General features: G+C 29.8%; 1 protein-coding gene across 1 annotated transcript; it reads right to left on the bottom strand.

Moving 5' to 3' along the window:
* Positions 1 to 745: 745 nt before the first annotated feature.
* On the bottom strand, positions 746 to 16,963 carry LOC113005455 (aminopeptidase N). The gene is given in 11 exon segments (XM_039448976.1): positions 746 to 1,011; positions 1,082 to 1,151; positions 2,183 to 2,449; positions 3,179 to 3,369; positions 3,608 to 3,885; positions 5,983 to 6,371; positions 6,467 to 6,548; positions 7,625 to 7,778; positions 7,849 to 8,023; positions 10,278 to 10,730; positions 16,395 to 16,963. Coding segments are annotated over 11 exon segments (2,715 nt in total). The 5' UTR covers positions 16,913 to 16,963; the 3' UTR covers positions 746 to 873.
* Between the last annotated feature and the right edge of the window lie 402 nt (positions 16,964 to 17,365).

Raw genomic sequence — 17,365 nt, forward strand, 5'->3', positions numbered from 1 at the left:
GTGCGGGACACTTGATTATGTTCCTTTGTTAGAAAATTAGCCCTGTGTTAAGTCTGAATTATTATAAATTCTTATAAGAATATGGCTTAGAAACTGCACGATCAGTTTTATTGAAATTATTCCAAGTTCTTAAATAAAAAATGAGTTTGTATTTACACGATAAGTGTTAACGAAATTATTCTAACTTCTTAAATAGAAAATGACATAGAATACACACGATAGTGACGATATTTTAAATCCTTAAGTGGAAATTGACTTAGAGCGATATTACACAATGCGGACAGAGAATCAAAAATTCAGGTTCTTTCTGAAAGTTTATAGTTAGTTTGGACGTTGTCGTCGCGTCGTGCGGTACGGTAAACGAGATCTTGCGCGCAAATGTCGAGAGATTATGTATCGAAAAAGATCAATGACTAAAAGTACAAACGAGTAAGGTGCAAGCTGCCTGGGAACGACAAAGTACCTTTTCGTTAATTTTAATATTCTGTAACATACTTGTTGGATGCAGTTTTGTTGAAACAGTTGTTTCTTGTAGCATAAAGAATCATTTGGAATACATCCGAGAGTTTTGGGGGACATTCGGATAATTTTATTTTATAATTAGAATTATATATATTATATATATCACAAAAATAAAAATGCATTTTAGAAATTTAAGCATTTAAAATTTTGTTAAAATCTAAGACTAATATTATATAAATTGTGAATTATGAAACATGGTTTAATAATATTAATATACAATATATACGGTAATAATATGTATTGGAATAATTTTATTCTTTCTTATATATTCACAATTTGTATATTTATTTATTTTATTATACGTGCATCAAATCCTATTATGATATATCATTGCTTAAGTAGATGGATTATTTATTTTAAGATGGATTGTTTATTTTCCAAAGCACCTAGGAATTTCGGCAAATGATTTCTCAGTTCTTCCAACCTTATTTTCCTTGTTGTTAAATCCTGTTCGTAATATTTATTATGTTGTTCAGCAAATGCTTTTATCTGTAACAAAATATTTTATAATTACAGTTAAAAAATAATTAAGAAACAAAATGTTAAATAATGATCTAACCTTGTTAAATTCTTCTTCCGTGAAACTATTGTAAATGAGCGAAGTAACAATATCTGGATCATGTTTAAAACTGCAAAATATATTAAAAATTGCTTTAATTGTTCTAAAGGGTTATTCTAAACAATACATTTAAAACAGATCGTAAAAATTGTTGTCCTTAATATACATTTTAATCATATGTAGGGATGATAAAAACATATATTTTAGAAGATAAATGTCAATATTATTGTAATAGAAATTATTTATATATTTAAAGAGATAATTGGAGTAGGTCTGTTTTAACAACTAAACGTTATTATTTTATAGATTAATTTGGTTACTAAAGATAACATCCTCTTAAATAGTTGTTTTGCTATAGGTATTATACTGTTACAAAAAAAAACAAATCTAAATATGAGATAGAATGTATCAGCGAACCTTAATGTAGAATAATAATTTTTACAATTTCCGACTTATGTAAACAGCACATTACACATTCGTCAGACTTAAACAGTAATTAATACTTATTACATAATTCCCGAATATCTAACAATATTAAAATAATAATTTAGTAATTTTTTGATGTTTAGAAACATTTAAAGCATAAAAACTCTCTTCTCCAAAAAACTGATAAGAATTTTGAAGTATTATATTCTTAAATTTAATTGTTAATTACAATAACTGTACAGTAATCACTTCTTAATAGTATTAAGCATGCAGGTATCAGTACGTCTTGTAAGTTTTAGGAACAATAAAATTTTATTCGTCTATAGGTTTTAAACACTAAACAACGTAATAAAAGCCTATTATTTTACAAGGAAAAATGCAGATATGTTTCTTTTATTTAAATTATGCTTAAAGTATCTCTTATAGTGATAAACTACCCCATATCTCAGACATTTATTGTAGAATCTAGATTTGCTTTCTTATTGTAGAATCTAGATTTGCTTTCTTATTGTAGAATCTAGATTTGCTTTCTTATTTTGACGAATACATAAAACCTGCATTTAAAAAAATATATCTACTTTTTATAATATCTTTTATAACTATATTATATAATTATGTTTCTTAACATAAACATTGCAAATAATTTTACAGTATATATAACGTAATTTTACTTACTTCTCGTAATTAGTAGTAACAAGTTCAAGCACTACATCAGTATTTTGAAAATATTGAAACATGTTTCGAGTAAAATCACGATGTTCTTCTGTATCGTTAGAAAGATAATTTAAATGTCTTTCAAGAATGTGCAGATTCTTCGAACAACCAAGAAATTGTTTATGAAAATTTGATGTTCTCTGTTGTGTTTGTAACAATTGATCCCAAAAAGATTCATTTGCTTTCCTGAGACCAATGCAAAGTACCTGTTTGTGATGGTAAGGTGGACTAATAAGAAAGAAAAATAAACGTAATTTAAAGAATTTTATAAAAAATACATGTTTTAAGAAATACTTTTATTTCACTTCATTGTACTACTTCATTATTTTGGCAAACTTCGTTTTCTAGTATAATATAATGCTAATATGCTATAAATCAGAAATATTTAATTATATACTGTTACGTCCGTGAGCGTATGATTGCTCTCACGCACTCGCGAAATTACAATAGTACTTGCGCACGAGAAATAAAGAGGCAGACTTTATAAAATAACGACTTTAGAAACGGCAAGACAACAACTGACAGTCAACAGTTGTCGACGGCCGATCATCAATCCAATATCGATATTCGGCAAGCCATGTCAGGCCGTCAATATCGGACGTAAGAATACTTATAATTTTTGCAAACAAATTATCATAATTTATAATATCTTTTATAAAATAGCTACTCGAAGTTGCACGCTATTAATATACTGTAATTAAACAGTATTGACTATATTGAACAACGCAAAATACATGTTAAATCAATAAGACCAGAGTTATGTGCAACTTACAATTATACAAAAGTTCAATAAATTAAGTAAAAGTGATTATTTAAAATTTACTAGTCTTAATTTGCTAGTAAATTTCTATATTAAAAATGGTTATAAAATCTTGTCATTGTCATTGACAACATGTGCTAAAATTTAAAATAAAAACAAATTTTTTCAAATGTATATGTATCTTTTAACAAACTTACTTATTTGCGATTGGATCTTCCATATATGCAAGTAATTTAGAAGTAATTATTGCTTGACAATCCGCAAATCCATACATACAAACACGTTCAAAATGGTACGTTCTAATTTCTGTAGTTAAAACGTCATCCTCAGGATTCTTTTCAAAGCCGATATGTTCAAATAGTTTATGCATCAAATTCGATAAATATGGCTAAAAAAATATTTTATAATGATTAAGCTAATTCAAGCAAATTATAGATAAGTTTTGATATAACTTATTATTTTCCTGACAACTACTTAATAATTAATTTAAATTGTAGAGACTTAATGCATAACAATCTATTTCGTAGAATTAAATGTTTTTTTTCTCTTATTAAGTTTATTAATTCAAATTAATTTAATTTAGTTTTGTGACGGTATCATCATAACCTGTGATATACATATTTTACCTTAAGGATTGCTTCTCCTTCGGGTAATTGCCAGCAGTTTCCACATTCAAATATGTTTTTAATGGCACTGAACCATGGCGCAGGATCAGTTTCGTGTGACAAATAATTCATAATTTCAACGAAAGTAGTAGAATCAAGCCGTTCAGTCTCCATCATGTAGTAATCGTCATCGATAATTTGTGCACAATTCAGAACTGGGATCTTGTGGTAATTATCAGTATTAAGAAAAGCAGCGATTCTTTGCCAATTGATTGTATCATAATTTACACGATAAAATCCTTTTATCAGGAATAAAAACATATAAAAGACTGATTAATTAAGTAATCTACTTAATATTTGTATACTGACTTATAATGTGCCTCTATTAATCACTATTAAATTTTTAGAACTGTAATAGCAATAAACGTAATAGTAATGAAAAACGCAGTAGTTTAAAATAAAAATATACATAATATATGAAAAGTAGAGCTACTAAGTAAGTTGAGTCAAAATGTTATTTATATGCATTGGTTAAATAGACAGAACATATCGTTAAACGTTTTAACCGAGTACTGCGGTCATCCTCAGTGACAAACACTATTTCAAAAACAATTAATTTTAAATGCAATACAAACAAAAATAAAATTAATGCTGGCCACATTCAGGAATTACTATTTTTTTAATTGAAATTGTACTTAGCATCAGTAAGTGAGTAAGGTGCAAGGATGGTCAAGCCGTGAAACCAAGATGGATTAATAAATTTTATTGATTAACATACTATTAAAGAATTCGATTAATTTGACTATCCCATTACTTGTATTTTTTATACTATTAACAATAGATTTAAACATCTTTTTTACACAAAGAATAATAATCCAACTCTCATCTCCCCTTCCTAATCCTTGTTCCTTCCTCTCCATAACACTCCTTCCTCCCTTATGCGTTCGTCGATATTGTTTTTTTTTTATTTTTGACATTTTTAATTTCAAACTTTGTTTCTTTACTCCTTTTCGACTTCGATTTTAACAAAAGTTATCACGGTATTAATTTATTTTATTTTATTCTTTCTTTCTTAAATCTATGCTCATGTTTATTCAATTTTAATTTTCTTTTATTAATGTGACAATTGATTACTTTAATTTTATTCTCTTCTGATTTAAATTGAGTACACAAGATTAGAAAGCCTAAAATTATTAATTGGCATTAAGAACCACTGTGACAAAAGCCTTCTAATCTTGTGTTTTAATTTTGTCAGTCCGATACAACTTATTATTGTTTAAATTGATTATTTTGATTTTTTCTTTTCTTTTATAAATCAATGACCATGTTTTTGGCATTTTCAAATTCTTTTAATTAATATAACATTTATTATGAAATTAATGTTTGCTTTTTCTTTCTTTATCCTTTCATTCCTAATTTCTAATATCCGTCTAAATATACATTACAGCTTAATTTTTTATATTAATTTTTTATATTAACGGAGACATTTCAATTGGTTTTTCACATTGTTATAAAAATATTAATCTATCTCGGATTCACGGCATCTTTGCTCTTTATTCACTCATTGACGCTAATTGTAAATATAATTTCAATTGAAGAAATTGTAATTCGTAATATTGCGAGCGTTAATTTAACATTTTTTTTTTACCTTTGCTCGATGTTCCTGTCTTTTTAAGTATATGTTTTGTTCTTGATAAATATATTAATTTTGCTTATATTAAACTAATTTGTAAAAATTGTATGTGTGTATGTGTGTAATTACATTCAGCATATTATATATACGATTATCATAATTACTATTTTCACTTTTAAAAGTAACAGTTGTAAAAGATCAAATTTGACCTTTTTAATCTATACACAACTTGATAAACACGTCGTCATAATACTAAAAAGCATACATCTCACACTCTATGCACTGTCTAATTGGAATTCTATGATCATCGTTCTTAATACAAGAAGATTGTATGAAGAGGACTCAAATTGAGTCAAAACCTTTGCGTTGAATAATGTAATTTGCGTTATATGAACCCCCTTTTTCATAGTTCTAATTAATATATATTTGCACAATAATATCTGGTGCCGACTGTTACCGACTGCAAAAAAATACCTTTATTATTTAAGATTTTGTATATAGAGTGCCTAACTTTTCTTTACCCATTTAATTCTTTTGTAGAGTTTAAAATTAATTGCTTTTTAAATACTGTTTATCACTGAGGATAATCACAGTGCACAGTCGAAAAATTTGATGTTATATTTTGTCTATTAAACCATTGTTTAAAAATAACGTTTTAACCCAGCTTGCTTATTAACCAGATTTTCCACATATTGATTTCAAATACTAAGAGCACAGTTTTATTTTTCAATTAAAAAAAATATACATTTTAAAATGTTTTTACCTGTTAGATGCTTATTTACAATAATCCAGTCATTAGTGTTCACTCCTTCGATTATTGCATCCTTGTCATGCGGTTTCAGCCAATGAGTGGCTAACGTAGACGAGAAGTCCAAACTACTTTGCGTTGCAAAATTTATAGGTATCCACCATGTTTCCTCCTTGTTTCCTTTATAGGTAGAACTGTTTTCTGGATATGTAAATATTTCTTGCGTCAACCTGATTTCGCCTGTAGTATAATCTCGATGAACAGTAACGAGAGGATACCATGCCTGCTCGAACCAAGTTTTCATTACCTCTTTTACTTTAAAATCATCATGGGGTACATTTGACTCATCGAGAGCGTCTTGTAATGTTTTCCATAAATCGTTTGGTGTAGCACTACTATATTCGCTAAAAATAAATAATAAACGTAAAATTATTGGTTATTTTGCATATAAAAATTATAATAAATTAATAAATATCTTAAAAATTTATTGTATACTGACTGTGCTTGAAGATATTTTATTAAACCGTTCCGAAATACATCCTCTGTCAAGAAATGCGATGCCATTCGCAGGAGAAAAGCCGCTAATAAATGAGAAGCATAATATGAAATTATTTTTTAAAAAGCAGACAAGTACATAATATGAAGTAAAATAAGATTTATACAGAATTACATTTTTAATGTTTAATTAATAAAACTTTTTTATAACGATTGTTATAATTTTATTTATAATGTTTAAACACTTAAAGCGAACACAAATAATTATACAATTAAGTTAAAAAAAACTACATTGTAAAAACGGATCTTAATATTCAATAATAATTTCAAGAATTGATATATATTTACGGGTTTATATAAACTACGCACAGTATATTTGCTAGATTTTGAACACAGCTCTATAAATTTATTTAAGAAATTATTATTGAACACAGAGATTTGTTTTCAACTGGGATGTAGCCACTTTCTTTATGGGAAATGTGTTAGTATACAACACCGTCTTAACACGTGATTGTTTATTCACAAATAATTACATTAAAAACACATGTACATATAAAAATTAAGTTGATATAATACGTTTTATATATAATAATGTTAATTTAATAGGTACATACTTTCTTAAATTACACTAATAAAAATATCACTCATGATGACAGTAAACAAACTTCACTGATTGCGAGAAATAATGAATATCACTGTTCCTCAATATATATGTTACATTCACACTTTATATTTCTATTTTATATTTCTTTGATATTTTAAATATATTTTATTAATCGAACTAGTGCGCACTCAGTGTGGTCTAATTACAGAATTTTGGTACAAGGACCAATAGACAGTATATCAATTTTAATGCAAACGCCTCATTATTGTTCATTAAAAAACGCTGTAACTAACGACTTTTAGTAAAATCTTCCTGATTTATAGTGTTAGAATTATAATTACGATGATCAGTGATTATTTACTATCTTTTAGTGATTACATATTGATTCTGTTTTAAAGAAAGGTCTCATTATACATTGCATTGCACACGAGTTAAACATTGAGTTTCTCCGTATGATAAAATGTTACTGCAGTTTTATATAATTATTTCGGTACTTAAGTTGTCACATTCCACAAATAATAATTATCGTGCATGATGAGTTATATAAAAATGTCTTATATTTCATATACGTTCTGGAAGAATATGCTTTAAAAACATCTGGATGACCAGTAATATTTACATGAATTGGCTCGGATATGCTTGAATCACTATCCAGCATTATTTGTTCCTGGGTCACTACAATATAATCCATCAAACGCTTTTCTTTGAAAAACTAAGAAAAACAAATTCATATTAAAAAAGAAAAGTGTTAGACATATTTTGATTGCATAATCTATTGGTACCTTGTCACTAATATAATATTTTAGATATGTCGAGATGCCTTCGCTCAACCAAAAATATTTCCACCAAACTGAACTGACTAAATTTCCAAACCGTTGGTGCGCTAATTCGTGAGTGATTGTCATAATATTTTGTATGTTACTACTTAAACTATTGTCTCCAAGAAGTAAATCTTGTCTGAAAATGTTTTATATACAAATAGTTGAAGTATATTGTGAGAGAAATTATGATGTATCTGTTATATTATGTAATAGTCAAATAATTGTAAGGAAATATTGTGTGACATGTATATTATTATTTTTAATACAGAATTAGTAAACATCCCTTTATTCTAATTATGTAGACATTTTATTGTAATTTCTTTTTAATTGAAGGAATATTTTCTCTGATCTAGAATATTGAAGTTTTCGATTTTTTTTGTATTTTCTTTTAATATTTAACAAATCTTACACTGACAAGAAAAATTATACCAATTGTGAATATGATTCTCGTCCGGAGGTTTCTCTCTTCGATCGTCCGTTCTAATTGGACGATTCCGGCAAATGGCGACAAACCTGGGTTAAAACCCACTGCAGTCGAAAACGCTATTAGTATTGGGATTTTAACTCGTGTCCAATATGGCCGCCCCAATAAGGTTTTTCCATGTCTATGTTCACACTACACACTCAAATATGAGAGTGTAGTGTGAACACAAACGTGAAATAACCTTATTGAGGCAGCCATAGTTCAAATCCCAATAGGAGACTAAGGCCGGTATTCATAGTCGAGTCTTATTACAAGATTGTCTTAAGCAACGTCTTAAGAGGATGCTATACTGACGGGAATTACCGACCATTACAGTGTTCATTAATTTTCGAATTGGTTTTACAGATCACAAAATCTTTTAGCAAAATAAAAGTACGCACCACAACAAAGTCTGCTCTGGTAAATTTTATGTATGTACAGCTGTTCACCTATTAAACTTTTTTGTTAGGTTGTTGACTGTATGTACAGCTGTTCACCTATTAAACTTTTTTGTTAGGTTGTTGACTGAAACGATATACAGTCAGTGTTGTTTGTTAAAGTTTTCTGAAGTCCGCCCTGGTCTCATTTTATACATACGAGCTACAGAACGTCAGTAAATAACAAAAATTAACCTTGGTTGACAGATCCATGAGTCGAAAATAAATGAATTTTTAACTTTTTGATCGATTTTCTCATAAAATTTACCAGAGCAGACTTTGTTGTGGTGCGTACTTTTATTTTGCTAAAAGATTTTGTGATCTGTAAAGCCAATTCGAAAATTAATGAACACTGTAATGGTCGGTAATTCCCGTCAGTATAGCATCCTCTTAAGGTGATACTTAAGACGATCTTAAATATAAGAATCGATTATGAATACCGGCTTAAGCATTTATTTTCCGCGCAAAGCAAAGCTCACTTCACCTCTCAACCTCTTCGATGTAGAATTTCACGCTATGGAATCAAACGTTATCACTATGATCATTTCTTGGCTGAATTTGTATTTAAACGACAATACCATGATTATATAGATAAATTTTTTGAAATAATAGCTATGTTCTACCTTATTAATAATAATGACGATGTTGTTACAACAAATAATGAAAATAAATAAAATTATAATGCTTAAATAAATAATATATTGTTAAACTTATTTTAATAACAACTTTTTAACAAATTACGCCAACTAAAAGCTTTTGAAGATTAAGCTGATAGCACAGAAAATGCATAACATCGCATAAGCACAACATAGGCCAAATATACCAAATATGATCTTGTGTTAAAATTAATATGACGATTTTATGTTAGACGCTCATTGGTTTTATGTTATGCCTATGTTCTGTTATACCTTTCACATGCCATAAGCTTCACTTAAGATAATGATCTTGATAACATATTTCAAGATCAAAGTAATCGGAGCTGGTCTTGTATCTACTAATCAATTACCGAAAATTTCAATATTAGAGAGAGTTTCAAGTTTTGATTCTAAAGTAAATAATTATCAAATCTTGTAACATTTTGCTTTTTTTGCAGTAGTTAATCAGAAATTAATTTATATTATAAAATTTTACAAATCAGCGTGCATCCACTTGATTCTGTAATAAAAGTTCAATTGTTAATGTTTAAGGTTGTCAGGCACGTGGTAAAATAAGAAGTGGTTTAAACAACAATGGCTTTGTACTGACGAATGTCACTTTGTTCTTTACAGAATTTTATATATACTTATATATAGAGGGAAGAAGATGATTGTGATGATATATGTATACAGATTTGAAGACATGTGTACAATTCGAAAAGTCCACCTGTTACACAGTAGTGTTTCCGTAAAAATAAAGTATTAAAAAAAAATTGAAAAAATGCATAATTTTTAAAACCTTAGATCAAAAATCTCTTCTTAAAAATTTTCCTTCGATGAAAGATTTATACTTACTGATAGACAATCATACCCCAATTTTCAGTGGCCCCAGCGGTGTAACGTGAAATAGCAACATGATCCATTTTCGGCACGCAAACAGTACTATTGGTGAATTTTTCAAGTTCCTGCATTACCTTTTCGGCAATATCGAGAGTATATGCGGCATGAGAAAGAAGGTGTTTTGGACCCCATATTTTGATATTACCGTCTAAATTTGAAACATAATCGTAATCAGCAATCACGAATGCCACTAAATTGGTAGACATAACAGGAGTTGTCTCAAAGTATGTCCATAATTTTCCATCGGCTTCGTCGACTTCTGATTGCACGGATGGCATATTCGATAATGCTGTATAATTAGGATAGTGCTTGATAGAAAACTTGAATGTCGCTTTTATGGCAGGGTCATCCCAACATGGAAATACTTGTCGCGCACTAGTTGGTTGTAAATGTGTTACTGCTAACCATCTATAAATTTATTATTTGTTTCTTTACATTTTAAACATGAGATATTTCTGTGTTGGCATATGATAAAGGAAAATTTTTAATACCAACATAGGTTTTCTAAAGTGACATGCTTTTTCTCAGATATTAAACTTTATTAATAGTCCTAGTAACAATTATTTGTTTCTTTACATTTTAAACATGAGATATTTCTGTGTTGGCATATGATAAAGGAAAATTTTTAATACCAACATAGGTTTTCTAAAGTGACATGCTTTTTTCTCAGATATTAAACTTTATTAATAGTCCTAGTAACAATTTCTGCAGAGCAGATTCCGGCAGAATCTGCGTGCACTTAAATGCAGCAAAATTGAGTCAGATGTGCAAAAGATTATTTTCAATATGGCCCTGCTGACAGTCTGTCCAAAAGATTTGTGCAATGATATATACAGATATGAATTCTGTTTACAGATACTTGCTGCAGAAATCGAATTTAATTGAAGACGATTCTTCCCGCTAATTGGAGTCTGTAAACAGAATGTTGCAATTCTTGCATCAGATATACGAGGTGTGTTCAAAAAGTATCGCGAATTTTGAATTTTCGCGGGTTACGTATATTCGAATTTCGATCTTTTTGTGGCGTTATGTTGGTACTCATGTCTCTCACTTATGCCGACAAGCTCGGCCATTTTGAATGTTCACTTAATTGTTGACAGCTGCTTTGCTTGCACGTGTTTTGGATCGTCTTCGATTTTTACCTATTCAAAAAAATGGATCAAAGAACCTGTATCAAATTTTGTGTAAAAAACGAAATTAAGTGCGCGGATGCATTCCGAATGTTGACTGTGGCATACGGAGAAGCTACCTTGGACCGAAGCAACGTTTATCGGTGGTACAAAATGTTCTCAGAAGGCCGAGAAGATGTGAACGACGAAGAGCGTGCCGGACGCCCGAGCACTTCAACAACAGACGAAAAAATTAATGAAGTGGAGAAAATGGTATTGGCCAATCGTCGAATCACCGTTAGAGAAGTTGCTGAGGACCTAAACATATCGATTGGCTCGTGCCATTCGATTTTTATCAATGATTTGGGCATGAGACGGGTCGCCGCGAAATTCGTACCAAAATTGCTCAATTGCGACCAAAAACAGCATCGCATGAACGTTGCTAATGAGATGTTGGACTCTGTCCGCGACGACCCAAATTTGCTCCAGAGAGTCATAACTGGTGACGAATCGTGGGTTTATGGTTATGACGTGGAAACCAAAGCTCAATCATCTCAATGGAAGCTGCCGCACGAACCAAGACCGAAAAAAGCGCGCCAAGTTCGATCGAATGTGAAAGTTTTGCTGACAGTTTTCTTCGATTGCAGGGGCGTGGTGCATCATGAGTTCTTGCCACAGGGTAGAACGGTCAATAAGGAATATTACCTGCAAGTTATGCGCAATTTGCGCGAAGCAATCCGCCAGAAACGCCCGGATTTGTGGAAGAACAAAAATTGGCTTTTGCACCACGATAACGCCCCTGCTCACACATCGTTGCTTGTGCGCGACTTTTTGGCCAAAAACAACACACTAATGATGCCGCAGCCACCGTATTCCCCAGATCTGGCCCCCTGTGACTTTTTCTTGTTCCCTAAACTGAAGAGGCCCATGAAAGGACGACGTTACGCTACGCTTGACGAGATAAAGACGGCATCGAAGGAGGAGCTGAACAAGATAAAAAAAAATGATTTTTTGAAGTGCTTCGAAGATTGGAAAAACCGTTGGCACAAGTGTATAATATCTCATGGGGATTACTTTGAAGGGGACAAAATAGATATTCATGAATAAATAAATAATTTTTGAAAAAACACAAAATTCGCGATACTTTTTGAACACACCTCGTATGCAAGTTTCTTTTGCAAGAATCTGCCATACAAAATTTTTTGGAGGACTTGAGCAGAATGAGGAAGTAGATTATAATATGCAAGAGTCTTGCAGTAGTCTTGCAGTAAATTGTTACTAGAGAGAGGAGAAGGGGGTATATTATATGTACTGTGAACAATACGTTTACCCCTATTATCTCTGTTATTAGATTACGAATTTTAATAATTGCTTATGGAATTATTCATTTTGTGATCGAACATTTAGTGGTGCTAATATGTCAATACGCAATAGCTGACAATTATTATAAAGCGTTTTGATTTTTGAGTACTTCTAAACTTTCTTAAGTTATACATTTTAGTACTTAATCATTTTTAAACTTGAGCGTATTATTATACGAATGCATGCATGTACAGTCGTGAGCTAAGAGGTTGCAACACATTTTCTCCGATGGTTTTTGGAATGTAGACTTGCTTATTGATCGGCGAACGTAATTGGATAAACATGTTGGTTGGATACACAGGTAAAAACTTTTAGCTCACGACTGTACATGCGAGTGTTTTTGTTTTTGTTATTTACCTATATATTTATTTGTATATATTCTAAGTTATGCAAAGTTATACAAAAACATAATTTTGTTAATATGGTTTTTTAATCAAAATTTTTGTACCGAAATATTTCATTGATAAATCGATTTTCACTCTAAAAGACTGTGTTTTTAAACTTTTTTTAAAAATAAAAGATAAGACTTTTCACAAAAGTCAACGTCCTTAGGATTTTCCTCTCCTCCGCCCTTCTACTTGATTTGCATATATAGTACTGTATTAAAAATTCGTAAAATAGTGTAAAAGTGAAAAGTATATACATTTTTTACAAAAATTAAGATAACGTGATTTTTCTATCCTTATTTTGAAAGCTAATATAAGAGCTATTTATAAAAAAAATCTCGTTTTACTTTCAAAATAGCGGATCCAATATTTTCTTCTTCCCGTATCATACGTTTGTTAGCGTGTAGGCGATATCTTTTGTATATATCCGCAGATATATGGAACCTACAGTTTCAACGCTGGTTCCGAACGGTCTATCAGAAATGTTCATGAACAGATTCGAGTTATTCTCGGTGGCTTTTGCCTTTCGAGAAGTAGCGATTACTTCTAAATGGATTAAAAACCAATTTATAGTTATACTGTTCTGGATGGATTTGAACTCGAATCTTTGGCACGGAGAGCAAACTCGCAACTCCTTATACCACATTGTCACTAGATCCGATATACAGGGTGATTCATAATGGTTGGAACAACTATTTACCATGAGAGATGACTTACTGATTTTATTCCATATAAATTACATGGAGTGCAGTCGGTAAGTCATCTCTTATGGTAAATAATTGTTCCAACCATTATGGATTACCAACCATCATCCTGTATATGGTGGACCAAAATGTAAAATTTTTTAGGATTTGAATAAATCGTATTCCAAGGAATTTTGAGGTAACTGATTATGAATCGGTAATTAAACTTTTAAATAATATTGCCGACAAAAATACTTAATTTTGTTGGGATTGAAAGTGATATTTGATCCGCTAGATTAAATCTGCTATTTTAAATTTTGAAATCTTAATTACAGATTCATAATCAACGACTCTGAAAACCTCTAATATAGCTTGAATTAAATTCCAATTTCATGAAAGGATTAAAGGGACATGAAAGGGTTAACGTTAAACAGGAGAAAAGTAATATTTCTAAAGATACTTTGAATGTTTTCGAACACAAGAAGATTCTAAATAATAAAAAATTAAAAATATGTAATTTTGTAACAAAATATTTTATATATTTTAAACTAAACCAATTTTTAAATTTTATTTTTGTGCTAATCATGTTACTTTTCCTTTTTCACCAGATTATCCACGATGCGTCATATTTTTATAAATCACATTCTTATAAAATAATGATTTTTTTAATTATTTTAAATCGAACAAGATGTTTTTTATAGATTTTTGAATACTAAAACATTATATCACAAGTCAATTTTTATCAGCACATTAAAGCTCCGAAGTAATTGTAAAATTTGAAATAATATTATAAAAATTGCTATAGTTATATATATATATATATATATATATATATATATATATATATATATATATATATATATAATACAACTAATATATAACACTGTGTTACTTGTGTTATGTTTCCAAAGCTTTATTTTAGTTTCTGTTAAGATATATAATTCATAAACAATGTGGCACGTCACGGTATCGATTTTCCTTTAATTATTGCAAGAAAGCGATAGATCTCATAAACGTTTAATATTTAATTTAATAATTAAATATGAGTCAGAGTACAGATAAAATAATTAAATATTACTGAAAATAATATCAGTTATTTAACATTCTAAATCTTTTGTTTAATGTTTCCACGTATACAACTTTTTAAGTTTTAAGTCTTTAGTATATGATAACATGACGATCATGGTGTTAAAGTTATGAGTATAAATACTATAATATAAATATTTATTAAAAGTATAAAAATTAATAAATTAGCAGGAAATATATTTTCTTTGTCATACAATCTTCTACTCATTGTCAGTCAGTCCTTAATCTTTTATTAGAGTTGTGGTAACCCGTTAGCGTACTTTGGATGTGCGTTTATTTACAATTTACACAGATTTAGAGAGATTTGCAATTTAATACCGCTTTCAACTGGCCTAATTTAAAAGGGTGGCAAAATATTTTCTGCAGTTTACGATTGCCTTCCGAGAAATAATGATAAAATAAAATTAATTCTCATTGGTCGAATTTGAACTCGGGACTTTAGCATACAGAATAGAAGCACAACTTTTTGAGCCACAATTACTTCTTATGTCATACAATACAAGTAGATCAATAAGTGTTTTCTATTTGCAGTTATTTGTTTCATATTTATGTCATCTTGTTATATTAGCATATAACGTTACATTTGCATAAATTATTATTAAGAATTTTACCCTTAAACACACCGATCCTGTAAAATAGGGAAACACATTTTCGGGTCTGAGAGACTTTTCCAACTTTGAGAAGCTATAACTTTGATTACAATCAATATTTTGCAACAATTCTTCTTTTAATAAAAGTTCAGAATCTCAAATGTGTTACTGCACAATCGGCATTGCAAGAAAAATAATTTATTGTGAAGTTATAAAGAAAAAATCATTAAGCAAAAATAAAAAATTGGTCAAAAATTCACTTTCCCTTCAAAAAATCATATCTTCGCAACAAAAAACTTTTAAGGACCCTACAATACGGCATTTTAAAGCTAAAGATTCATACTTTCAAAAAAAAATTATATCATTGTCATTTCTATTAAAAAATGTACTTATGTAACAAGACAAATATGAGGTATTTTTGATTAAATCGTGTCTAAAATTAAAAATTGATGTGTTTCATGACATATTTCGAAAAAAGTCCCTTTTCTAGAGCATTTTATAGTATACCAACTTTAGACAAAGCATATACGAGTAACATCTGCGAACCGACCTGTTTGAACGTATTTGGTCCAGCTTTTTTATGTAAAATACTCACACAAAAAATTTTACTTACACATTATATGAGTCGCATTGACCCTAACAAAACTTTGTTGCCGTGTCGTTCAAATTCTAGTGGACCAAAAAAGTTGATCAACCATATCAATTGAAAGAGAAAATTTCAAACTTTTTTACATCTTGGTCCGAACCTCCTATCTCATTCCTTCTTTACACAGCAAGCGTTCGAAACTTCATATAGGGTCTGAGAAATTCATTTACATGTTTAAGGGTTAAATCAATTTTTATAATAATTACTTACGTCTTGTTTCCTTTGCCGTTAATATAAAATCTTCTGTACAATCCGCGATTCCAATAATCACCCGCGCGTATCATACCCGTGAAAGTAAAATGCAACGTATATATTGCAGGATCCAATAGTTCCTCAAATCGTAATGTCAAAATTTGTGTTTCAAAGTTATATATATGCTGCTTTGGAACATATTCCGATTTAGAATTTACATCTACGCCTTTGCGAATTAGCTTTGTCAGCGATTCGTCTATTGTGAGATCTAAAACGTGCAATTTGATGTCATTCGTCGATTCGCGCACTTCAACATCGATGTTTGTTTCGCCATTAGTAGTAAAATTATTTTCTACAATATGTGGTATTAGTTTTATGTCGTAATGGATGGGCACAACATTCTGTCGTAGACGAAATTAATTCTCGTTGACATCTTGCACTATTTGATCATTTACTGTTTCATTATCTTGAAGAAGAACGCCTTGGCTGGTGAGAAGTAATAAAACTGCTACCAATAAACTTTTAACGATTGCCATAACGTAGTTATTTATTCAGCGGTTGCAAGAACTTATAAGACTGACTTTATAAGACTGACGAAATGACCTGCTCGTCGCATACAATGTTTGAAAAATTTTGTTTATATGCCATGTATATGCTTAGTCATAGAAAAACGGTTTAAGAAAAATATTATCGCTTGACTGTGTTGCTCTAGTTCCATAGGTTATCATATTCTCTGATTTGAATGTCTTTTATTTAAACAATATATTATATTATTAGGATTAAGATCTGTCTTGGCCAAAAATGGTATCCTTTTTTGCATAACTTTTCACATTTTAAGCAATACAATACGAAAAAAGATCAAGGACTAAAAGTACAAACGAGGTGCGCGCTGGCCTTTGAACGGCAAAGTACTTTTTTCTTAACTTTAATATTTTGTAACTATTTGTTGGAGCCATTTTGTTCAAACAGTTGTTATTCCATTCAAAAAA

This window comes from Solenopsis invicta, chromosome 5, assembly GCF_016802725.1.
Source record: "Solenopsis invicta isolate M01_SB chromosome 5, UNIL_Sinv_3.0, whole genome shotgun sequence".
NCBI lineage: Eukaryota > Metazoa > Arthropoda > Insecta > Hymenoptera > Formicidae > Solenopsis > Solenopsis invicta.